This window comes from Apteryx mantelli, chromosome 2 (genome assembly GCF_036417845.1).
Source record: "Apteryx mantelli isolate bAptMan1 chromosome 2, bAptMan1.hap1, whole genome shotgun sequence".
NCBI classification, from domain to species: domain Eukaryota; kingdom Metazoa; phylum Chordata; class Aves; order Apterygiformes; family Apterygidae; genus Apteryx; species Apteryx mantelli.
In genome coordinates this window covers 19,377,043-19,401,914 of record NC_089979.1, presented here as the reverse complement: position 1 = coordinate 19,401,914, position 24,872 = coordinate 19,377,043, and the positions used below count along the sequence as shown (strand labels likewise).

At 37.6% G+C, this 24,872-nt stretch overlaps 2 protein-coding genes across 2 annotated transcripts in view; one reads left to right on the top strand and one right to left on the bottom strand.

Annotated features, from left to right (window-relative positions):
• The window catches only part of NUDCD1 (NudC domain containing 1), a 47,458-nt gene extending 27,459 nt beyond the window's left edge, over window positions 1-19,999 (bottom strand). Inside the window, 6 exon segments of the mRNA XM_067290237.1 lie at window positions 1,577-1,741; window positions 1,744-1,761; window positions 3,730-3,913; window positions 6,340-6,525; window positions 11,764-11,918; window positions 19,754-19,999. Coding sequence (XP_067146338.1) covers window positions 1,577-1,741; window positions 1,744-1,761; window positions 3,730-3,913; window positions 6,340-6,525; window positions 11,764-11,918; window positions 19,754-19,871 — 826 coding nt within the window. The 5' untranslated portion in view covers window positions 19,872-19,999.
• A 211-nt stretch (window positions 20,000-20,210) lies between these two features.
• On the top strand, window positions 20,211-24,642 carry ENY2 (ENY2 transcription and export complex 2 subunit). Its single transcript, XM_067290239.1, has 5 exons — window positions 20,211-20,312; window positions 20,558-20,650; window positions 21,319-21,389; window positions 23,236-23,310; window positions 24,271-24,642. The coding sequence occupies exons 2-5, from the start codon at window positions 20,583-20,585 to the stop codon at window positions 24,345-24,347; spliced, it is 291 nt and encodes a 96-aa protein (XP_067146340.1). The 5' UTR covers window positions 20,211-20,312; window positions 20,558-20,582; the 3' UTR covers window positions 24,348-24,642.
• Window positions 24,643-24,872: the final 230 nt, after the last annotated feature.

Below are 24,872 nucleotides of genomic sequence, written 5' to 3'. Positions count from 1 at the left end.
TAGCTCTAAAGGGCGCAGTGTCTGTTTCCCTGTGTGCAAAGTCACATAAAGGCTTCACTGAAAACAGTACTGAAAGTTATGCTGATAGATTCATCAGATCCTAAAGCAGAACTATCCAAGGCAAATTATTTGTACTCTGCTTTCTGAAAAAACAGTTAAGTGTGCAGCAGGAAAGGCTATCTCTTCTCTAAAGCAGAGAACCTGGCCCTTGCAGAGCAAAGCTGCCTCCGTTTTGGATCTTAAACACATTCCCTATGGGGACAGGATGCAGGCCGTGAAGACATCTTTCATCCTTTAGGAAAGGAGTATGAGTCCTGTCCCCATAGGGAAAGTGTTTATAGGTAAATAAAAAAAAGAATGCTCTGACAGCATGATTGGGACGTGCACTGCTGGTCACAGAAAACATTACTGCAGATGCATTCATTTTCTGAAGAGCAATCTTTTGCATCTTAACCTCTATTTAGAGAAGAAGTAAAGCATCATGGATGGAACCTGTCTTTGAAATGCTTTGGAAGCTCATATTGTCAAAACACAATATGAGAATTAGTTGATCAAAGTTTGACTCTTGACAGACTGTTACAAGGTTGCTTGTTACCATGAGTTTCCTGTTTATAATGGATCAATCACAGATGCTACATACGTACATCCCCCAAAACTATCAACTTAAGAGGTGCGACAGCCTTCAAAATTACATGTACAATATCACAATACAGAATATATTAGTACATTCCCTCCAAAATTGTGATTGTTTTGCACTGCTTTCCTATGAGAGTTTTGCACCATTGACAAGGATTGTGCTAGTATCATTCAGTTGACTGGTTTATTAACTAATCTCATATATTCAGAAAGAAAAGCCATATCTGAAATAATAACAGAATGCAACTAGATAAATGCACATATTACAGAACTCAGGGTCATTTTGGATAAAACTTAACTTTTTAATAGGTTTTTATTCACTTCATTTTGTTTTGATCCCATCAAGGAAAACTACAGATGCCTTTTGTTGAAGTTTATTAATCTTTCTGAATTACTTTTCTGCTAGAGTAGAGATAATCCTTTACAAGATTTCCACTCCTAAAATAAACTACTTTTTTAAATTTCATTTCAAAAAGCAGTAGTAATTGACACAGAGAGCTTTCTGATGAACAGCTCTCTGGGGGACTCTATATTGCCTCACACTTCCCTCACTCAACTAGGGAGACTAGTCTCTTAATTTGAGTACTTGAAATAGATGCCTAAATTTAGGTAGCAGGACTATCTTTCTTAGCAGCTCACCTTCTGGCAGATCCTTATTACAGTTCTGTTTGCAAAATATCCTTTATCCTAAGGCAACATGTATGTTTGTGTCTCCTATCCAAAAAAACCTTCTCATATAGGTTTATACACAATACAGATTCCAAGGAAGAAAACAAAGACATTAAAGACACCAACCTGCATTTTTTAAAAAAAATTTCTGGAAAGTAGATGTTAAGACAAACATTCACTGCTAAAGTTTCTGAACAGAGGCTAAACTGATGAGCTATTTATTTAGTCAAAACAGAGAGTAGCCTGTCATAATCCGCCAGCTAAGTTTTACCTTTCTTTTTATTTGTTACTTTTTCATCATCATTTTCTTCTAACTTGTCTTCTTCATCTTGCATAAATTTGAATGGTTTGTAGGAGAGAATCATTAAACCATCTCCACTTGGTTCAATTGCTACATAATGAGGGACTGATTTTCCTTGCAAAATTCTCCTTTGAAGATCTCATATCTATGATCACCTATAAAATGAAAAGACCAAAAATATCTCTGAAGAGTAATATTTTTCTATAGGAGAAAAATGATTATACAAGAAACTCATTACACTTAAAAATACTAAAAAAAACCCTGCGGGTTAAACCACAGTAATGCAGTTCAAAAAGAAATTTCTTTTCTGTTTTTCAGCCACAGTTTGTCATATACACAGATCCTAAAATTAATCTAAGCAGCATTATCTTTTTTTCTTATGATGTCTTCTTCACTCACAGCTAGTCCAGCAATTCACAAAGTTGTTTGCTGCCCCTCTACAAAAAAATTCTTCCAAATGTTTTTTGAGTTGCAGTAAAAACTTGAGAAACACTGAAATGGCTTGTGTTGACACCACAATGGAAAATGTTCATCTTCTTCAGCTTTTGTAAAACATTGGCCTTCAAAAGGGGGATCCTGGCTGTAAACCACTGGCCTCAAGGTTCATGCCATTCCCCACTGTGCTCCCAAATACACAAGCATTAATGACTTAAAACACAGGTAAGGTGACAAGTTCTTTTTTTTCATTAAAATCTAACTGTACTCAAAGTTCTCAGCAATGAATCAACTTGTGAATAACAACAGATTATACAAACAACGAATTTTTAGCAAATAACTAAAAATTTGTTAAAATTCTCACAGATGATAAAATAAATTAACACTAGGAATTACTTACAGTCTTTCAAATATATGTTTAATCTCTTCACTAAAGGAAATTACTGTCCTTGTAACTACAACATTACTTGGAAAAAAAAATGGGAATTTATTAGCAAAGCCATTAGACAAGACCAGACTATGGTGGTGGGGAAAAAAAAAAATACTACTTGCAAAATATAATATTTGAATTTGTGTCAGTGCTCTCTCTAAGCTTTAGTCTTAAATTCTAGACTGTCAGTATCGCCAATTTAATTTTTCTTACAAGATATAACTAGTAACATTCAGAGGTTTCTCCTGTTGAGCTGGCCACAAAAGTCTAAGGCAACCCCACGTGGATTTCTTGCTCTTTTACAAGTATTTCCACTGCCCCAGGTTTCTAAAGCAGATTATGAGAATAAAGCCACTCCTCAATCTCCTATCCATATGGTACATGTAGGAGGTCAACGAACATTTTGATAGTAACATCCCAATATGGAATCAACTACTTTAATACTACTTTAATAAGTAGTTATAGATCTTGTTTCTATCAGTAATCAAAGCAGATTTTTTGGAAGATAATGAAAGGGACCACATCACAGTCTTCCCCAAAAAGGTAAATTACTTTAATCCACAAATCTTTAAATCATATTCTGAAACATAGGCTCTTATATTCCTTACGAAAACTACTATATTTAATGTAAACGTGAATGGTCATATTGAACAGCTAAATTACCCTTTGCCAGACCTTATTAGGATAACACATTAATTAATAAGTCTTAATATACTAATTAACATTTTTAATGTGTTGATTTAAAATTAATGGGATGTCTTCACGCTATTTTATCGTAGGAAAATCTAGAACATCTATTATTCACTTTCTATGTTACAGTTCTTATATTTGTCACACGTTAATTCCAGTTCCAGGCCACTGTTAGTCAGAAGATTAAAAAAACCACATATCCAACTGTACAACATTTTAAGAAGTATAACAAACATTTATTAGAACTAGTTTTGTATAATCTTGTTTTTACTAGATGAATTTACACAGGAACTTCATTTCATAATACCACAAAATAAAGTTCTTATCTTGTTTTCTAATTACCTTAAGCACACACATGTATAAATTTATTTCTCCCTGGCTTCCAAATATTTGTCATAATGTAGATCTACAACTCACAGATTTATCTCAGAATAGAAGAAAAAATTACCTACGTAAAAAAATGAGTTACGGTTTTGGGGGACAGAAACTGAGAAATGAACAACTCTTAAGACTAAGAATGAAAGCATGATAAAAGTTTGTTCACATTACCCACCAGTAAAACACTTACCCTCTTCGCTTGTCTCTGCAATTGTAACCCATTCCAAGGATATATGAAATCCACTTCCTTTTGTGTCCAGTTCATCTTTTTCTACTCTAAGCAACAGCACAGCTACTGAATGTATATCAGATTTTACAAATGAAACACTGTGTGTTATAGTAAATGGACTGCCTAGTTCTTCATTAAACACAATCTAGAAGACAGAAAGTTGTAAAAAGTCAGCCAGTCAAAATGGGAAGGTTTTCCTATTTTCCATTCCTCAGAAAGCAGTGAAAGTCTTGACTGAATGCCAAAGCATTGAAAGTTTGCTTTCTGCAAACCCCTCTGCCAATATGCATCAATGAGTGTCATCCATTTCTGGTTCCTCCTTCCTTGGCTATCAAGATACTGTTCTGAAATGCTATTACTCTCTGTATTATAAAATCATCAAAAGGGCCCATTACACAAAGAACAAAGAACCACAAAAATATCAGCATTATGACTGTTTAGTACTACAGTATGTAGAGGTACAACAACTGATGAACAGACCAGGATCTGCAAAGACAGCACATTAACTGAGGAAAGTAGTTTTGCACTCAAGATGAAAACGCACATGTTGCACAGATGCCCTCCCTACCTCCCTAGGCATCCCACAATCCTGAGAGTCTCTGTAGACCTTGACACAAGGTGAGGAACCACATTTCCTGATTTGGCCAATACCTTTAAAAGGGATTCAATTTTTCTTTTCTAAAAAGTCTGATGAAAGAGAATAACAAACAAACCCTACAATTAAATGAAAGAGTATGATATTCAGGTTTAGGAGGTGCTAGGTTAGAACACTTTGAATTTTTATGTAGAGGGTTTGGAAAAGTCCATTCAAATTTGGATAGGACTAGATATGAAGATTTGGTAAATAATACTGTTATACTAAAAGGCTATTAAGCACCACTGTAAACATGGAATCGTGTCATAGAGAAGGACTGCAAGTCTTATAACTTGAGATATTTAGCACTAGGTAACTACAGCTGGAAGTTTTAATTCTAGAAACTATGCATTTTGGCTTTTCTCAAAAAGTGCTCATTCAGCAAAAACCTCAAGATGCTAAAAAACAAATCCGAACATCAGAGGATAAGAAGAAATAAAACCATTCTTCATTCACTAGACCATTAATATTTGAACACCAAAGAATGAGTGAAAAGGAATTCAAGCTGCAGGGCCTGAATAAGTGTGAGCTCAATCTAGCCGGTGTTACTGAGCCTTGAAATTTGTGGGGTGAAGATCTTAACATCACCGTAAACCACTGCGTAATCAAGGCAAATTTAGAGTGGTGACAGACTTTCAATATGGAAACTTCATGTTTCTGTTATACTGACAACTCTGATGTACTTATGGATCAGTCAGTATTCTCACACAGAACAGAACAAAAACCAGTTGGTATTTATTACCAAGCACCAAATCCAAATAAAGAACAGGACTGGTTCCCTAATAACTGAACTTTCGAAAGATGCAAGGAAAGAGCTACTCAATCATGCTGAAGTCTTCCGTATCAGGACAGAAATTTGAGTTCCTGCCAATACTAAAAACTCCTTGACGCTTAGGAAACTTGGGAAAAAATTGCATACCAAATACAGGAGTCCTACACCAGACTCCTTCACAAATACAGAGGCACCGACCACAGATCAAGAAATTCATAATAGTTTAGGTGGAAACGACTATAACTTAATTACATTTATTGTGTCCAAGAAGGATAACCAATACCATTATCAGTATTAATAAGACCACTTTGGTATAGATACAGAAAGGACAAAAATTGCTCCTTATGCAGACTCTTTACAGGAATTGAGGAAATTATTTCATCATGAGAGTCATAAAAACACTCACTTTATTTACAACCAATAGTTTTAAGTGAAGATATTAAGCACCAGTAATTTTTGAAAGCTAAGTGCATAGTATGAACACTTTTATCAGAGATAAATCCTGGAAATACTGTTGCTTATATTATACTTGCTTAGTATGGGCTTAGGTAACCCCTAGGGCTACTTATTGAAGCTTTCTAATCAACAATTTTGCTTATGATTTATTCCAGTTCCTTTGGATGCATTTTAAAAATGGGGTAAATTAAATGTTGAATATTTCAAGCACTCTTACACCAGCACAGACAAACACCACTCAATCTAGAAATCATCTAACTTGAGAATAAAAGCAGCTTTTAGTTTGGTTGAAGGTAATTTCAGGTAATTTTTTTTATTCTACTGGAGAGTTGAATTAATGAACAATAAGTGGTGGTGAGGGGGAAAACCCTAGACAGATTCGTAAGAACAGGTAAAAGGGAAATGGTTCTTAAAAAAAAGTTCTGCTGGAGAACGCTTGGCCACCTATTTAGAAACAGGCTCGCTTTTATTAAGACAGATTCTTCTTCAGTCAAAAGGCTGTTCCCTTTCAACCATTTGAATTTTACAGATATTCTGCACATAAAGAAGTTATTAATCCACTGGATGATTCATGTTTGGACACAATCAATGGTACAGAATTATGATTTAAAGCTTAGTTTTTCATAGTATTACATATCTGCAACTCTCAAAAAATGCAAGAGTAAAAATTGAGATGTACAGCTCTTAAAAATATTATTGCAAGACTTACCTCCCACTTTTCAGATGCACTGTTTCCACGTTTGCCTGATTTAATTAAATACAGTCGTCCTGTTCCATCAGAAAGGGTCACCCAAGTGGAAGATGAGAAATATATTGAAGCACAAAGGCGATTATCATAAGCTGCCAAGTCTGTAGGTAGCCTGAAAACTTCTCTTGGTTTTTGCAGAGCAGCATCCTATAAGCAAGGAGTCACGTATTAAGCCTTATTAAATATAATCAACTATCAGTGTCAGTAAGTATTACAGACAAGTTAAGAGTAACAGATCTTAACAGCAATTCACCAGTTTCTTTGGCCAGTTGAGCATATTTGTACAATATGACTGCACTGTATGCAGTCTGTTATGGACAATCCTAGAACTATCACCTTTACCAAATTGCCAGATTTCACCGAAAGATCACCTTTCAACTTCAAGTAATTCCAAACATAAACAAGTATATTAACACAGGAAGCCTTTATTAGTACTAAGATTTAGTCATTTCTGCATCTGAAAGGTAAAAACAGTTCCAGATTTTTTGCCACAGAATACTAAATCACTTATGAGATGCTGGTAAACTCTGTATCCTTCAAAACATTTTTTTTTCCTGGTCTCTTTGATCATACCATTGTTTTCAGAAAACTTTAAACAGAAAGATACTAGTATAGCAAATTTCTTCAAAATATAACTGATGGTCATACATCCAATTAAATTTCAGTTTTACTCTTCTAAGCTCATTTCCAGGCAGTTGATCTAGAATTATCTTAGCATCTTCACAAATCAGAAAACTCTGCTTAACAACAAGGAAAAGTTTCATTTATTACTAAAATTCACCAAAAAATGAAAAAGATTTAAATAGAGATAAATCTTTAAAAATGGGAAAAACAGAATTCGAAAGAAAAACATTATAGGGACAGATCTGAAGACATTTACATTTATGTAAAAAACACAAAGGAACAAACAGTAGCACATTTTTGTATTGAAAACCTGGGGAGGAAAACAAGTATTTACCTATGTGCCATGCAAAATACACCCTTTTATTACAGCAAGAGTGAAAAACAGTGTCTCATCACAGGCCCTGAAATTCAGCTACAAACTGTTACAATATGTTCAAAACACCCCATGTCCCTCTATCTTCTATCAAGCATTAGGGTATCATATAATAGGGAAAAAAAAATCATGTATATACATATCTACATCTAGTCAGAATAGAAACACACTCATTTTGATCTACAAAAAGACACTGAAAAATATAAATATAAAGCACCATCCTTAAAGTAGATCTTTGCATGTGTGCAGTGTGTGTATGCAATAGGGAAAGAATGCATATGCACTTGCAAGTATTTGCTGAGAACACTTTTTGATGGGATTTCACACTCTTCATCTTCAGATGTTAAAATCAGATGTGCATTTAGAACATGTTCAAAGGTGAGCAAGATAAATTGGATTTGGGTAAGTACCATTTTAACAAACAACAGCAAAAAAGACCAGATGACAAACAGCCTGCTTGCCTTTTGGGCCTACTCGAATTCGTATCAGAGATGACCGTGTGCTATGAAAAGGCATGAGGGCAACTATGAAACCTGCAATGGAAGAGATGCAAATTAGACTTTTAATTTTCAGAAGCATTCAGGGCTACTCTGTACATTCAGTTACATCACTATACCCCTTCAACTAGTCCACTAATGTAACACTTACAGAAGGGGAGGATTTAAAACAAAAACAAACACACCACACCGAGATGCAAAGTGATTTGGCTCGTACTAGAAATAGTTACATGCTTTTAAAAAAATCTGTATGTTGTTTTATTTTGGATATAAGATATAAGCATGTAACCTGTTTCATCTTCTTTTTGAGAGAATACTGACATTCATTTTAATGGTGGTAGTTGCTAACTTACAAGCTACACTTGACTGAAAACAATTTTTATAATATGCATTTGACTAATATACAGCCAGGCACATTTGTAATGAGAGATCTTGTTGATGTTTCTGAATACGCATTCCTTCTTATACATATGCAAACGTCCCCTTTGCAAAACAGCACTGAATATTAGGACACAAGATGGTGACAATTCATTTATCTGGTAGAATAAAAACCTGTGACGGGATATTAACAAAGTGCCATTTTCTTGAAAATTTTCAAGGGACCAACTGTAACAGGCAACATGTAAACTGTTACATGCAAGAACATTATTTCAATGTCCTACACATGAAAATGCAAACTTCTGCCTTTTGTAAAAGCCTTCCTATTTTATCATTTAAGAATGAAATTTACAGACTTCAGTACAGACTTCAGTTCTTCCTAATAAAGGAAAATTACAAGATCATCAAAGCTGGGGTTGGAAGGCACCTCTGGAGATCATCTAGTCCAACCCCCCTGCCCAAGCAGGGGCATCTACAGCAGGTTGCCCAGGACCATGTCTAGTTGGGTTTTGAGTAGTTCTAACAATAAAAACAGATGAAGACTCCACAGCCTCTCTGGGCAACCTGATCAAAGTGCTCAGTCACCCCCAAAAGGAAGAAGTGTTTTCTTGTGTTCAGATGGAATTTCCTGCGTTTCAGGTTGTGCCCACTGCCTCTCGTGCTCACTGAGCACCACTGAGAGGAGTTTAGCTCCGTTCTCTTCATACCCTCCCATCAGGTGTTTATACACATTGATAAGATCCCCCTCTGAGCCTTCTCTTCTCCAGGCTCAACAGTCCCCATCTCTCAGCCTCTCCTCATATGAGAGATGCTCCAGTCCTTTTACCATACTTGTGGCCCTTTGCCAAACTCCCTCCAGTAGGTCCATGTCTTGCTTGTACTGGGGAGCCCAGCACTGGACACAGCACGCCAGGTGTGCTCTCAGCAGTGCTGAGTAGAGGGGAAGGATCACCCCCATCGACCTGCTGGTAATACTCTGTCTAATGCAGCCCAGGATGCCCTTGGCCATCTTTGCCACAAGGGCACATTGCAGGCTCATGTTGGGCTTCTTGTCCACCAGGACGCCCAGGTCTTTCTCTGCAAAGATGCTCTCCATCCAGTTGGCCCCCTGTGGGTACTGGTGCAAGAGGGAGCATCAACTGCCTGTACATTTTATGAAAAGCAAAGGAACTATTCCGTGGCTCCAGCCCTTAGCTTACCATACTCTGGAAACCTAGAATCCCAGATGTTCTAGAACTACCGTTTCAGATTTCTCTCAGCTTAACCCTGACCTATTCATATTCTGTCCAGAATCTTGCCCCAGAAGGAGCTGCACACTCCCAAAAATCATGCATTTCCCTGTGTTTTCCTTTGTTCCACAGGATTACAGTCAAATTCCTGGTAGCATGACAGAATCACAGAATCACAGAATGGCTGAGGTTGGAAAGGACCTCTGGAGATCATCTAGTCCAACCCCTCTGCTCAAGCAGGGTCATCTAGAGCACATTGCACAGGATCGCACCCAGGTGGGTTTTGAATATCTCCAGAGAAGGAGACTCCACAACCTCTCTGGGCAACCTGTTCCAGTGCTCTGTCACCCTCACAGGGAAGAAGTTTTTTTCTCATATTCAGATGGAACTGTCTGTGTTTCAGTTTGTGCCCGCAGCCTCACATCCTGTCGCTGGGCACCACTGAGAAGAGTCTGGTCCCATCCTCTTGACACCCTCCCTTCAGATACTTGTACACGTTGATAAGATCCCCTCTCAGCCTTCTCTTCTCCAGGCTAAACAGGCCCAGCTCTCTCAGCCTTTCCTCATAAGAGAGATGCTCCAGTCCCCTAATCATCTTTGTAGCCCTTCACTGGACTTGCTCCAGTAGTGCCATGTCTCTCTTGTACTGGGGAGCCCAGAACTGGACGCAGCACTCCAGATGTGGCCTCAGCAGGGCTGAGTAGAGGGGGAGGATCACCTCCCTCAACCTGCTGGCAACACTCTATATATACTTTTCTTTCTTGCCCTGAAAATCAGAGTCAATGAAAACAACAAAATAATTTTAGGCCAGTACTCTGTGGACTGCAGTGAAGCAAAGTGTTCTGTGGAGTCTGGAGAGAACAGCATGAAGAGACTGTAAGCAGGGAAACTGTCTACTTAATCTTTAGATATACAACCACTCTCACTATTTGAAAATAAAGGGGAAAGACTGTCTTCTCCTCCCAACTCATTTAACTACTTAACTCTCTCAGGCAACCAACATAATTCCAAAAGTCAGATTATAGTACCTGGAAGAGGCTGCCACACAAAACCAGCTGCGTACTAGAAGAAAATAAAAGAGTGATGTTGTATTTTCTAGAATTATATTAATTCCATAGCAGAATTCAACTGACTTGTCATATGAAATTATTTGTTTTATGTAAAACCAAATGGCAGCCCTGAATCATTTACTGCCAGAGCAAATCTTATTATGAGAATGGAGTATCTACATTTTATTACCTCTCACCATAAAACGTTAATCAAATAACTGGTTATGAATGAAGAATCACTGTTTAGATTAGCTAACAACTGGATACAATTATGGGTATTTTTTTCCCTTCTGGAAAGATTAACATTTAAAAAGCTATGCTTGATGAGTCAGAATGATTGAGTCAATCAAAGTCGCCATGAAAACATAGAAATCCTAGCTTCTGGTGAGAAAGTGTAAGCACATCTTTAATATTCAACAGGACACAAATTGTAATTGCCAGAGATACAATCTTACTCCAAATTATACATTCAAAGCTACAAAGGCATTATGATAGCTGCAAAAACACCATGAATAACACAGTCTACTATTCTTTAATGACCAAGCCCTGCAACAGGATGCATCAGAAGCATGGTGTCCAGACAGCTATATCCTTTTCCTTACAGGATACAGAATAGCTTTGTAGTGGAAACTAGTGCACCTACGCATGAAAACGCCTCAAAAGAAATGGAAAATGTGATTATTTAAAAACATCAAAATAAAACCAGAGAAATGTCATGTTTTTCTACTTGGTCTAGTTTACTTACGCTCTATTTCAAGTTGGTCCAGGGCCAGTAGCATCTTTTTGGCTTCAGTGAGCGATGCCCAAATTCAGCTGCTAGTCTACATATGCATTCATGAATAATTCTAATGTCCTCGGCTTCTTTCTCCCCTTATACCTACAGTGACTAGATTTTCAAATTAGCACACAGACACACACCAAATAATGTAGGGGAGAAACATCTGGCAACTGGAAGTGTCTATTATTTTCTTCAGTTTGTCACCATATGCCCATCATCCCCAGAATGAAGTAAGATTTGATGCAATACTATTAATGAAAAAATGTGAGAAATCCTAACTTAAATCCCTTCATCCTTCCTGATGAACTGCATTTTTGTTGGTTTCCCTATCTTTCTGGCAATAGCTTCCTCCGTTTCTGCATCTGGATCCTCTCTGTCATTTTTTCTACCTTATCTACCCCTACCTTTTTAATTTCAGTATTTTTTTTTTTTTTTTTTTTAAGACGACTATCCTTACCAGAGTCACTGACACATTCATAACCCTTCCAAATTGGTCAATGTAGTAGACATTATCCTGGTACCAGGAATCCAGGTGAAGATAATTATACATGCCAAAAGCACGCATGTGGTCGAGGGTATATTGATCATCACGAAGTTTGACTTCTGCAACAGCTGGGGGAAAAAAAAAGAGAGAGAGAGAGAGAGAGACTATTTTAACAGCTAGGAAATATATTTAAAAGTAATTCTTCCATCCTTAGCCCATAAGCCTGGTTTATTTGAATAAAAATACACTAGATACAAACAGTTAAAAATGTCAGTATAAACTTGGAAAACTTGGAAAGAAATATCCCCTCTAACTATATGGATTTCAGCCTTCAATTCTGAAACAAGCAATCAACACTTGCAAGGCAAAAGATTAAAACAGTACAAAGCAGAACTAGTACAGGGTCATTACTGAAGAAATATGTCCTCAGCACTCCCGCTGAGGTTGAAGAAACCTTGAGAAACACCCAAGATACCCTCAAAAAATTTGGCCTATGCTTTCTCTAACTGTGAGATGCTGTAAAGAAGGGCTGTTCACTCATAATGGTACCTTCTTCAGTAAGGGAAGAGTGCTATATAAAATCATCCACTTGAGCTTTTTCCAACTAGAAAACTTCTCCTCAGTTGGCAGTAATCACAGCTAATGTTATCTTTGTAAGACTATGTTTTCCTTTAAAAGGTGGTTTTGAAAGATAACTTCCCTGAAGGGAACTATTAGCTGAAGCTCTTTCCTCCTCTTCCTCATCCATAGAGATCTAGCAGCTGTAGTCTCAACAAATTTCTTTCTACTCTTTTTTTGCTCAGGAACAGAGCAAAGCTATTTCCAGCATTTCCCTCTGCTCCATCTATTCCTGTAATAGTGGTCATCCACAACTCTATCCAGCAGTCCTTGTCTTAGATTTCTTGCACTCCTCTTCAGAATCTCCCTAAAACCTGCTTAAGAATTGGTAGTTTATTCTACTCTCAGTAGAACACTGATGACTACAAACTATAATTCATTTTGCAATGCAATCTGTGCCACTGGATGGCTATCACAATACCAGCACTTGGATAGTCACCAGCTGGCTCAAAACTGACCCCATTAGACATACTGGCTATTAACATAAGAGTGGCTACAGGAAACTAAGCAAGATAATACTGCCTAGTTAATAAAAAATCCGGTCATATTATACTGCTGTTTTACAAAGGTTTTGTAGAAGCAATTAGCCTCCTAATCACTGTTGATATTTGCAAACCAACAGCATTAATTCCACTCAGCTCAAATCATTATTCATATTCACCACATAAGAGATTTCAGTTTCTCTGCAATTAATAAGTCACTGTTTCCCAAGCCATGGCCCTTCAAAAAAAAGTTACAATATCAAAAGGGAGGTATAAGAAGAAAATATACCTATCATAATGGGAAAGATGTTCCCATTCCAATATTTACTTTAACTTAACTAGAATATTTCACAGTAAGTTACATTGCAGAAGAAATAAAAATTAAATGTGTTCTAAAGCTGTTTGGACAATGAAGAGAATACAAATATTGAAGAGATAGTCTTCCCAACATGACAAGACCAGAGACCATGTGAATATACTGTAAACAATTAAAGAAAAAACACAAATATAATCCAGGATGATTCTTTTCAGTGAAACCAAACACATTTAATCTATTTCCTGTACAGCTACATTAACTGATCTTTCTAAATCAGAATTCACATGCTGAAGCATGTAAAGCATTTTCAGCACAAAAAGGCTAAAATTGTTTTATTTTACACTTTCCTCTCCCACCCCCTCAGCCATGTTGCTGCTGGCAGATGTTTAACTAAAATACATACAAATATCAAAAATAACCCAAACTAGAGGCTTCCTAAAGCAAAATGTATAACTCTTCAAGAAAATTCTGGGAACAATATACTATTGATTAGCTGATTATAGGGTGATAAACCTTGCAAAAGCTGGAAGAACATGAATAAATTTTGTCTTGCCTTTTTCAGCTTGTAGTCCTGACAAGCCCTGAATAACAAAGGGTCAGGCAGAGAAAATCCAAATCCCTGAAAACGCCTTATGCAGTTCTTCATAAAGAGAAGTCAAGAAACTATACAATTTGTAGGTGGTTTTAACCAGGAATCAAGCAAATGTCTACTGTACTCTCATGTGATGTTTTAAAAATTGTTATCAATCGATTGCAGGCATCTTATATTAGAATGCATCCTGTAGATTATGCTGAGAAGAAATTGTTGGAGAAACTATTCCATCCTTGATTAACTGAAACCCATTCTATGATCAAGTGAAATCTGTGCACAAATGTCATCTGCTATCACATACAATGTACTCAGAGAGTTTATAGGAGATTCTACAATAGGAGTAATTTCATCCTGTTCTGTCTACAGACTGCAATGTTAAGAAGGAAGGAAAAGAAGAGAGAATAAACTAAGAATTTAAAAAAGCAAATCTGGAAAAATATAAGTTAATATAAAAGGAAGGGAAAGAAATAAAAGGAAATATAAAAGGAAAGGAAGAAATATTTAAACCAGATCATCACCTTATCCAGTCATATATAAACACACACACACTTATCCTTTTTGTTTTTTCTAAAAAAAGCAGTGACTGGATCTGGCACACAGATTAATTTTCTATCTCAAATTCATTGGGTTCAAATAAAAAGTAGCAATTTGTAACAGCTATTCAGAAAAATGAAATGCTCTCTTTCAAGTTTCTGATAAACAAACCTGTATTATCCAAACCCAAGCAAATCGATTCATATTCTGTCACACCAAGAAAGACAACAAATATGAGAATGTATAATTTAACTCTCAGCTTTAAATGTTATTTCCCAGCAACTCTAATAAGGTCTGATATATATATGTGTATGTACACACACACACACACACATATATATATAAAAAAATATTATGCCACTTTGCTAGAACCATATCTGTGAAAAAGTAATTTAACTCAAAACATTTCCAAGATACTGAAACCAAAACTTCCACTCACTCAAACTTTACTTAAATCCAAAAATCATTAAATACAAAGAAACACATGACTATCAACAGAAGCAGTAAGATATCCCTAACCTAACTGGACTTTTTTTTCCTAATTATTACTCTGTAGTGCAAAAAGAAAAAAACCCTCTTCTGAATAAACATCATTAACAAGGGACTTATTCCATAAACAAATACTGGAATCTCTCATCTGTCATCAAATATTGTAAAACAAAACTGCAAAAAGAAAAAAAAAGGTGTGTGGGTAGTGGAAGCCATAGTTTTTTAAGGTATTGAATTCAGCAAAATGGCTTAAAAATACTGGAAAATATGTAAAATAATTATATCAACATGTTATTTGGGGACATCAAGTGTTATATGCCTGTATGTTATATTTTGTCTTGCAGTGCCACCCAGTGGAAGAAGCAATTTAATATTTCGTATGCACTTATCTACTACCGGAAGAGATTACATTAATTTATTTAGTAGTGTCAGTGGTCAGCATGCAGAGATTCTTTCGATCTGGCATAAGCTATTTTTCTTATAATAAAGAAAGATGTTTTTACTGCTTACAGTGGCAGCATCTTCTTGTTACTGTTGAGTAAAAATATGAAGCTTATTTATTCTACTACAGTAAAAATGTTAATAAACAGTTTATTTTTGTTTTTATCCAAACATATACACAGTTTACTGAAAACAAGCATCAGCTAGCAAATACCATGGAATGAAGTATGTTTGCTGGATCAAATTACCTACCCAGATGTGAAATGTAAACAGGATCTATCACACACACACTAAACTAAACACAAATTGAGCAACATCCGAAATCCTGGAAGTCATTTGTGAGACAGAGTATCAGTACAGTTAAGACCTTGATTCACAAGCTAGTGCCAGCTGCAAGAACCATTTTCACTGACAAGAACTACAAGGCAAAAGTCACCCCTACATTTTTTTTTTAATTTATCAAGAAACAAAAGTACAACATAAGAACAGATATACATGTGCCTGAGATCTAAATATAGATTTACAACCTATGGCTGCAAACGTCCAAAATGAAAAAGCCATGGCTTACATTTGCCTAGCGTTTCACAACCATTATTTTAAGAAGGCTACTGTAAAAGGAAATTTTTATAAAAGTTTGAAACAGATCAGTGTTTTTTGCTTTGGCATTACTAATGGGCAACACTTTTCACTGAAGTACTGAATTTCTAGAGGAATTAAAAACATCTTATGTTCTAAGCAGAACAGACTGAAAGTATGGCTATCATTTATTAACACCATTTTTCAAGAAAAGCAAACAAAAATAAACTTTTATGATCAAAGGAACATATTCCCTGCATGCCTGTTGCAAATCACGTTTGAGTGAACATTTGGTACACTTTTCAGATGTTATTAGTTCTAAAAGCTATAGCATGCATTAGGGTATATAGGCAATGGTTCTGCCAAATAGACAAGGTGAAGAGGGAAGGGGTGTGAAAATCCCACATCTGAATAAATTCTAAACATCTGGAGAAAAAAGAAATCACATTACATCTGATCAGTGGAAGCTTAGATCAGGGTTTTCACAATAAATTCCTTTAGAAATATCATCTATCTTCAGTATACTCCTTGTTGGAGAAAAGGATCTGCCTTACAATGGCAGCTTTGGGCTGTGCAGAGATCGGGTCAGGGCAGAAGAGATGACAGCAAGTAAGGCTGCCTCTCCTCCCTCCACAGGCTCAGAGATCTTTGAGAAAGGAATCTCCTCAAAATTCAAATGCAAAGGAAGCATGTGAATAACAGTTAGGGAAATAAACTAAGAAAAATAAGGAGAGAAGTGAACAAAATCTAGGAGGAAGAGTTCAGAATTAAAGGTATAATAGTGCAGAATCATTATTAATTAAAAAAAAAAAAAGTTACCAGTATGAGAGATAAGAAAAAGACAGAAGACTAAAAGTTTAGATGGTCTAGGGCAGAATGGGTAGCAAGTAAGGAAGAAATTAAAGAAGAACATGCTAATCAGAGGAGCTAAAAGTGACCATATAATACAAGGATTCACCATTCTTCTCCATCACTGCCACGTATCTAAGAAATCCACTAGAAATGTCCCGCTTCTACTGCAGATCCAAAAAAAGAGGCTTTCAGTTTCTTTCTGCTTCTGACCACATCAAATTTATGGCAATCACAGTTTAAACAGTTAAAGGCAGAGCTGAACACTAAGTTTTATATGATGGTGAGAAATGAAGGTCACTGTGGTCACAAGAATATGACAATCAATACAAGTTGTCCAACAATATCAAATACTGCTGTTCATCTGCTCAAATACTAGAAGTTTCTATTCCACATCATTTTTTCCTCATTTGATTTTATAACTAGCAGTGAAACTTAAAAATGGCTAAAAAATAATATATAAAAAGTATTTTGTGGCTCTAAGTCATCTTATTTACAAATGAAAATATTGACATCCAGAAGATTAATGCTTTATTTTAATGCTTAAGACACAAGTTCGTAATAACACTGTGTATGTACTATAGCAGAAGTAACTCAATTCCAAGTAAGAGCAAGTACCCTCTGTATTTATTGTCAAGTATTCTGAATGTTGTAAAAACTACATGTTCATCTTACTGCCTTGAAATTTGGGATGCCACACAGGCAGAACTCCCAAATGCCATGTCATTTCAGACAAATGTCTCCAAAGCAGTTTCTGGGGGGCGGGGGGGCAATCACAAAATTCAACAACTGTTTAACGTTAAACTTCCAGATTCTACTACTACATTTTTCTGCATATGTGTGAATAAAATCATAGATTAGTTGTGCTGATGGTGTCGCTTATCCTTTGACTTTCTCTTCAGCTACTACATTTTATTCACTACCACTATAAGGAAATAAAGTCAAGTTCAATGCTCAGAGAAGTGTTAATAATCCCCAAATACTAAATTCTTGAGCATGTTTCTGAAGCTTTAAATCTGGTCACAGATGTGCTGGAAACTAGAAGTCCCTGTCCTTCTCATACAGTATTAATTTCCTTCTCCTACACAGTGATTTGAAAAAGCCATCGCCTGCAGGCCATGGTCTCTATGGTTCAACCCATATTTCTGACCATAATATAAGCCAAGATATAGCAGAATGCCTTAAATCTAACTCAAATGTAAATCACTGACACCAGGAAATGCAAAGTTCTGGTACAGGCCACCTCTGCACTGTGAGGAAACTGCCTGGAAGTAAGCAGAAGAAAACCAAGAGCGACAGTGAGTCAGTTGTATGGCCTAAGGACAGGCTGAAATAAGGATGGATAGAACACCTAGAGGAACTAGATACAGGTTTGGTTCATAGTTTGGGTTACTAATAAAAAAGAAGTGGGGTTAGACTATCCAGTGCACTGATATCTAGATACACACACATGCAGAGCAGAATAAATGATTTGATATTAATGATATAGTAGGATAAGCAAGCAAGTTGGACTGAAAATGAGTCAGGATGTTGCAGGGAGTGGAGAGGGAAAGGAAGAGAAGCACACATACTGATCTTCTCTCACATAAGTTACTGTAACTATTACATAAAATACCTGTCAAAAACTGTCTAGATCCATCTGTCCATTAGCAACTCCATCATTCAAGTATTTTAATAAAAATGTGCTATTCTTATCTGGTTAGAATAGGTATGCAGCACACTATCCAAAAACCACATAGCTCATTTGACCTTTACACAGGCAGAGCATCAAATTATGGACAAAACTACATGATAGTTAAAAGAAGGCAACTTAAATCCTGCAGAAAACATTTTAACTGTTTTTTAAAAAAGAAACACATATTTTAGCAAGATAGCCCAAAATATCTTAAATATTAATTTAGCAAAACTCATGTCTCAAAACTAAGAGGCAAAACTAAGAAACTACATCTATGCTATGCTAATTGTTGCCATCTTTGCCACAGCTGTAGTATGCCCCTAACACACATACACTCACATATTTTTGAATTAAATTTTAAAAGGCAACACAGTCCAAAAATCTTCACCTGTCTTACAGTAAAAATGCCAAACTACACCGTCAAAAAATGTCACTCTTGCTAAATGCTGCAGCCCTATGATTGGCACATATACAATATCACCTAACAAATACACTCATTCACTCCCCATTCAATTACAGTTGACATCCAACTTCCATCTTACTGCTGACAGTTCAACATAGCAAACATACTTCTCTGTTTCATTATTAACATAATGTACTCAATTCTAACATTAAAAATACCTAAAAGATAATTAAGAAAACAGGTGTATCACTCAGTAAATATATAGGTCAGGCAAAGGTCAGCCCACCGAAGTTGTGCCATACTACAGTCACAGCTTTACAAAGAAAAAAAATCATCCACCTTACAATGCACCTAAATTCAACAAGACAACAGAGCTAGAATGCTGAGAGGTTTCAGAGAGAATGACTAAGACTGTAACCACATGTATCTAAATACTACTTTGCGTTAATGTTGTTCTCAATGAGCTGAGAACCTGGTGACTTGACCTGGTGAGGGACCAGTACCTGGAATGCTAGTAATGGCTAGCAGGAAAAGCAGAGCATGGAATGAGTCTCCAGAAGTGTCATCTCTGAACCAAAAGTAAAGAAGAAAAATGGCTAATCCACTAAAGTTTATAAGATAGATTAATTTCATATGTATTTCTCTAACTCATACCTACTCACTTCAAGCCTGTTTCAAAGGCCATCTCTTCAAAGGAGCTAACCTGGTCATTGGGCCTTACCACCCCCACACAAGCCAATTACAGATTCATCACGCAGGTTTCCTGACCCATTCAGAAACTAAACACACACTCAGTGGGACAGACAACTGGAAGACAGCGATCTGATAAGCGTCAGAGACCTCGGCGCCCCAGGCCGCCGACAGGCCGAGGCGCGCGGGCCTGCCCCCAGCGGGGCCCGCCTCTGCCTCCGCCGCGCCGCGCCACGCCGCGCCGGGCCGGGTCGGGCGCCCCACCAGGCCCCTCGGCCTGCCCCGCGCCGCCCCTCACCCGCGTCGAGCCCCAGCTGGTAGCAGGCCAGCGGCTCCAGGGACAACTTGTAGCCCTCGAACTTGGGGTCCAGGAGGAGGCGCTTCGCCTTCAGGGAGCAGTGCGCGGCGGCCTCCATCCCCGGCGCGGCGGCGGCGGCGGCGCCACGAAGGCGCGCACAGGCCACGGCTCCCGGGAACCTGGCGGAGAGGCGGCGGCTCCCTCACCGCCGCGCGCCCTGCCGTAGCGCGGGGAGCAGCCGCGGGGCACCATGGGGAGGGTAGTTCCGGACGCCGGACCGCCAGCCTGGCGCCGCGGGGCGTGCTGGGAGTTGTAGTTCAGGCCCAAACGCGGTCGCGAACTCGGCGGAGCGGGGCATGCGGGCGGAGCGGGTCACACCCAGCCTCAGGCGCCAGCTGGGGCGCGCGGCATGCTGGGAGTTGTAGTTGGAGAGCTGGCTGCCGGGGGCCGGGCCTCGGCCTCCATTTCCCGGCGCCGCCGGGGAGCTGGAAGGTGGCGCGTTGTGCGTGCGGGGGTGGCGCCGTCTTCCGCTGGCGGTGGAGGGGCGGCAGCGGTGGGGGTGAGTCCCGCCGCCCGACGGGGAGCCGCCGCCTCTGCTGCGGCGGTGGCGGCCGCGCTGGAGGGCTGCGGCCGGGTTGGGGGGGCCTGGGCCTGCCGGGGGGGGCGGTGTCGCCGGCAGCCCGGGGGGAGTTTCCGCCGCCCCGGGTGTCGCTTCGGCCCTGCCCCGGCCGAGGGGCGCTTGGCTTCGGGGAGTAAAGCCCGGGCTTTACTAATATTGTTGAAACTTGCTCCTGCTTTGTACAGATCTGTGAAAACCTAGACTTGCAAAATGAATAAAGATGCCCAGATGAGAGCAACCATTAACCAAAAGCTAATAGAAACAGGAGAGCGGGAACGGTAAGTACATGTCCTACGCTATCCCTGTAAGATGCTTTAAATGTTATCAAGTGTGAATGACGTCTGGAAGTAGAGCCTAACTGAATTTAACTCCAAATTCTTATTTAATTCTAAATTCTAAATTGTGTTATATACATTGAAATTTCTCTTATTCTTAGTATGTTACTCCAGGATATATATTCCCCTGTTCTTCACCCAACATGAGATAAAGTGTAATTGGGCAGGCAGACCTACGGTTAAAGACATACATAGTACAGGACTCTGCTTTGGTGGAGCAAGCTTTATTTATTTTGAAAACCTGATCGCAAGTGAAATATTCCAACTTTGAAAGCCTGGAAACATTTGGCAGCAGACTTGACTCAGGGAGCTGAAGTGATTATATCCTCACGTTTCTACCTTTTTTCTGTGGCTGTAGCAGCAAAGCTGCCTGAAGAAGTACTGTGAATCAGCTCCTGAACCAAGACCTTTTTATGGTCCAACATGGTAAAATTAACTGAAATTGGTAGAATCCATTCAGGATAGGATTCACGTGCTGTTCAGCCATTGCTGCTGCTGCTCTTGTCAGTCACCTATGAGCAGTAATTGTAGACTTAATTTTCCTACTGATGCATATTTAAGTTAGGAATGTTTGCTTCTGCTAGCAAGAATTCAACTTTTTGTCTTAACAGCCTTAAAGAGTTGCTGAGAGCCAAGTTAATTGAATGTGGCTGGAAGGATCAGTTGAAGGCACATTGCAAAGGTAATGGTAGCCAACTAACTAATGTCCTTTGTAATCAACTAAGGTTCTAGCCAAATGTCACAGATGAAAGCTTCACTGCCTAGCAGTCAATCTTAACAAGACTTAGGCAAGAAGAAAGTGTCCGTGACAATTGATCTAAGATGTAAGAAAGCATCTTGCTGTCTTCTGTTGGCCTTGAAATTGTCAAATTTCTTCTCTGATCTGAAACTCATTAGGCTTCTGAGAAAAGTATTGGTATTGGTTCCCTCGGTATTAATGGTGATACAGCTTTTTGTTTTGGGGACTTCCTAATCACAGGAGAATAACAACAAGAAAAATGAAATTGAGAGAAAACAGACTGTGGTAAACAACTTACAAGCACAGAACTGTGTCATTTGCATATGGGAGTGAGAAAGAAAAGTGCCTTTGTATTCCTCCTTTCGAATACATTTCATGAAAATAAGATAATCTGCCTAGATGAGAGAAAACAACCTGAAGTCTTTCATGTTGAATTAGCCGTTTATCATTACTGCAATAGACAGATCTGTAAATTGCATGAAACTGTTATTTTATCAACAGCACTTTCCTTAAAGCACACAACAAATCCCTTGAACTTTTGCCTTTATTCTGATAACTCAATATTCAATTAGTACATTTTTCATTTTGTAGACCTAAGAGTATTAAATCACTATCATAGGAGGATTTGCAAAGAAGGCTAAATGATTAATTCTTGCAGTTGTCTGCCTGATGCTTCTGCTAGGGATTATGTATCATAATAGTATGGATAATTAAATAAATGTTTATCTGGCCTTAACTACTACAGTTTATAATCAGTTATGCAAAAGTTATTTGAAATTGCTGGTTCTATACTGACACTTTGAATTGCAACTGCTGAGAAAGAAAATATCAGATTAGTCGTTCCTGTTAAGGGCATAATAACCTCCAATAGAAGGGGCAGTTATTTTTTTTGGTATTTCCACCTAGATCCTCTTGCAATTGTGGATTAGGACCAATAATTAAGCAGTACATGATGAGCTTTTACAGGAAGTTGAACCAGGAAAAAACAGTGTTCAAACAATACATGTGGTGTCAGTTGGTAAAGCAGACTTTGGTGTCTTAGGGGCTAAGATTCTTCAGACCTTTTACCTAGTGACATATAGTTAAAACATTCATGTTTAAAAAACACATTCTAGAACTATGCTGCTGAACTCAAGACTCTTTTCAGCATTGACTTCTGCATTTTCAGTAGTCTTCAAGTTTTATAAGTAGAGAATTTCTTTGAACAAATACTAGAATGTATTAATCACACAGCATTTATCATAGCTTTTATATTTTTGCAGTAGGTTTTTACCTGTCTCAGATTTGCTTTTTCTTTGCTGAAATATGGATAGAGATGTTGTTTAAACCAATTAGGAAGATAAGTATTTACAACTCTTTTGTGCTGTCCTTTGTTGGATGTTAAATTGAGGTCTTGTATACACAATGTTGAGGAGGACAGATGCAATTGGAACTATTTGTTTGGTGAAGTGAGCAGACCAACTCACAAACTACTACAACACTTCCAGTAATACACAAGTTTGGTAATATTCAGATAAGCTTATACTTTGTAACATTAGATTTCTAAAATATGAGCTGGTTGAGATGCATCAGTAGGGGTAGGTTCACATTCTTAAACCTATAGTATGAATTAGAGACTAAATCCATTGTAATATAAAGTAGATACTGAGTTAACAACGTAATTTTAGATTGCACACTAGTCTTCTCTGACCTATATGCATGCAGGCTTGGTATCTTAATCATTGGCACAGGTTTTGTCTTATAATGAATGGACTGAAAGTCTTCAAATGTCTGTCTTGGCCTTCTTTAGATGTGATTAAAGAAAAAGGATTAGAGCATGTTACTGTTGATGATTTGGTGGCAGAAATCACTCCCAAAGGCAGAGGTAAGAAAATTAAATGGAAAAGTGACTGTGATCATGCATTAACAAATATACCTACCTATATTTCAAGGTTAGTTTCAAAGCAGTACTGTGAACTAGCTTATGTTGCATGTGAAGGAAAAGTGTTAATAGCTTGATATTAACTGAAAACAAAATGTTTAAATTTGTACTATGTAACAGCCATTCTTTTTGTACTGAGCCTTGTGTATAAAATACTTTTGGAGGTTACTTTATGTAGTCATATGAGCCTATCTTCATATTTATAATTAACTTAATAGTCCCAGGAAAATTTCTGTCACTGAAGTGACATTGCCTTAGGTATGTAGCAGAGATTTTTTTTTTTTTTTTTAATTCCAACTGTTTCTTAGACAAAAACCTGAACTGACAGGGTACTAGCATAAAGGGTAGTGGGAAAAGCAAAGGACAGAACATGTGCATGCACACACACACACACACACACACACACGGAATTCTTTATATATACAGTTCTACTTGGAGTGTCTAAGAAGCTTTGCTGCTAGTGGGAGAAACTTCATTAACTTTTAAATAAAAATAGACCTTCAAAATAACTTGCTGAAGATTCTTATTCTGAGGTCGTGGCTGAGAGATTTTTGCTTTTAAATTTGTGAAGAAAAAGGAACCCAAGATAATCAAACAAAAGGAAACAAATCACCAGAAATTAGAATAAGCCTTTCCCCTAAATGCTCAAATTTCTTGATTATGGCCAGGTAAAAACCTGCCTTTATTCACAACAATAGAACCCAATAGACTTCAATTTTAGCCTCTTTTAAATAAGAAAAAATAGATATGTGTTATATTTAAAAAAATAAAAAAAAGTAACTTTGGTTACCTCAGGTATTAACAGAATTGCAAGAACAAATTTGAATATAAGTAGCTGTTGCAAAAAGTTGACTTTGGCTATCCTATTTTTTTCTTTTTTACTTATTTTCTTATTTGTTTCAGCCTTGGTTCCGGACAGTGTAAAGAAAGAACTCTTACAAAGAATAAGAACCTTCCTTGCCCAGCATGCCAGTCTTTAACTTTGACATTGTCTTGGATACGGTGTTTCTGTATTATGTCAATCATGTCAGGATTGGAATGCACTTTCCATACTGAAGGATTGATTTTTATTTTTTTTTTATGATGAGTTGAAATTCCATTGCACTGCATCAGTTTCTTAAATTTGGTGTTATTTTAATAAAAAAAATCTTTTGTGGACTCGTGATTTTAAGGCTCCTTTCTCCTGTTGCTTCATGAGTATGTTGTAATATGATAACATCTATTTCATTTTTTTTCAATTTTCAATAAACCATAATTTTGTACAGTTTTTATTAACCAGTCAGTCTGATGAGTGCTTATTTAGGTTTTCCAAAAACTTCAATAAACATATGTGTTAAATAGAAATGCTGGGGAGGGGGGAAGTCTGGAAAACAGGATGTGATGTGCCACTGAGCAAATCCCATTTAATTTCCCAAGTAGCTAGACAGCGTGAAGAATTTAAAGACTACATAAAGTTGGTGGTGGTATTTTTCTCACTACTTTATTGCTAGAAAGTGAGTAGTTCA

Bases quoted from the DNA above. Each gene is read 5' to 3' on its own strand.
- ENY2 (XM_067290239.1), top strand. From the start codon at position 20,583: ATGAATAAAGATGCCCAGATGAGAGCAACCATTAACCAAAAGCTAATA. The intron at 20,651-21,318 runs GTAAGTACATGT...TTGTCTTAACAG, and splicing joins GAAACAGGAGAGCGGGAACG to CCTTAAAGAGTTGCTGAGAG. The intron at 23,311-24,270 runs GTAAGAAAATTA...TATTTGTTTCAG, and splicing joins AATCACTCCCAAAGGCAGAG to CCTTGGTTCCGGACAGTGTA.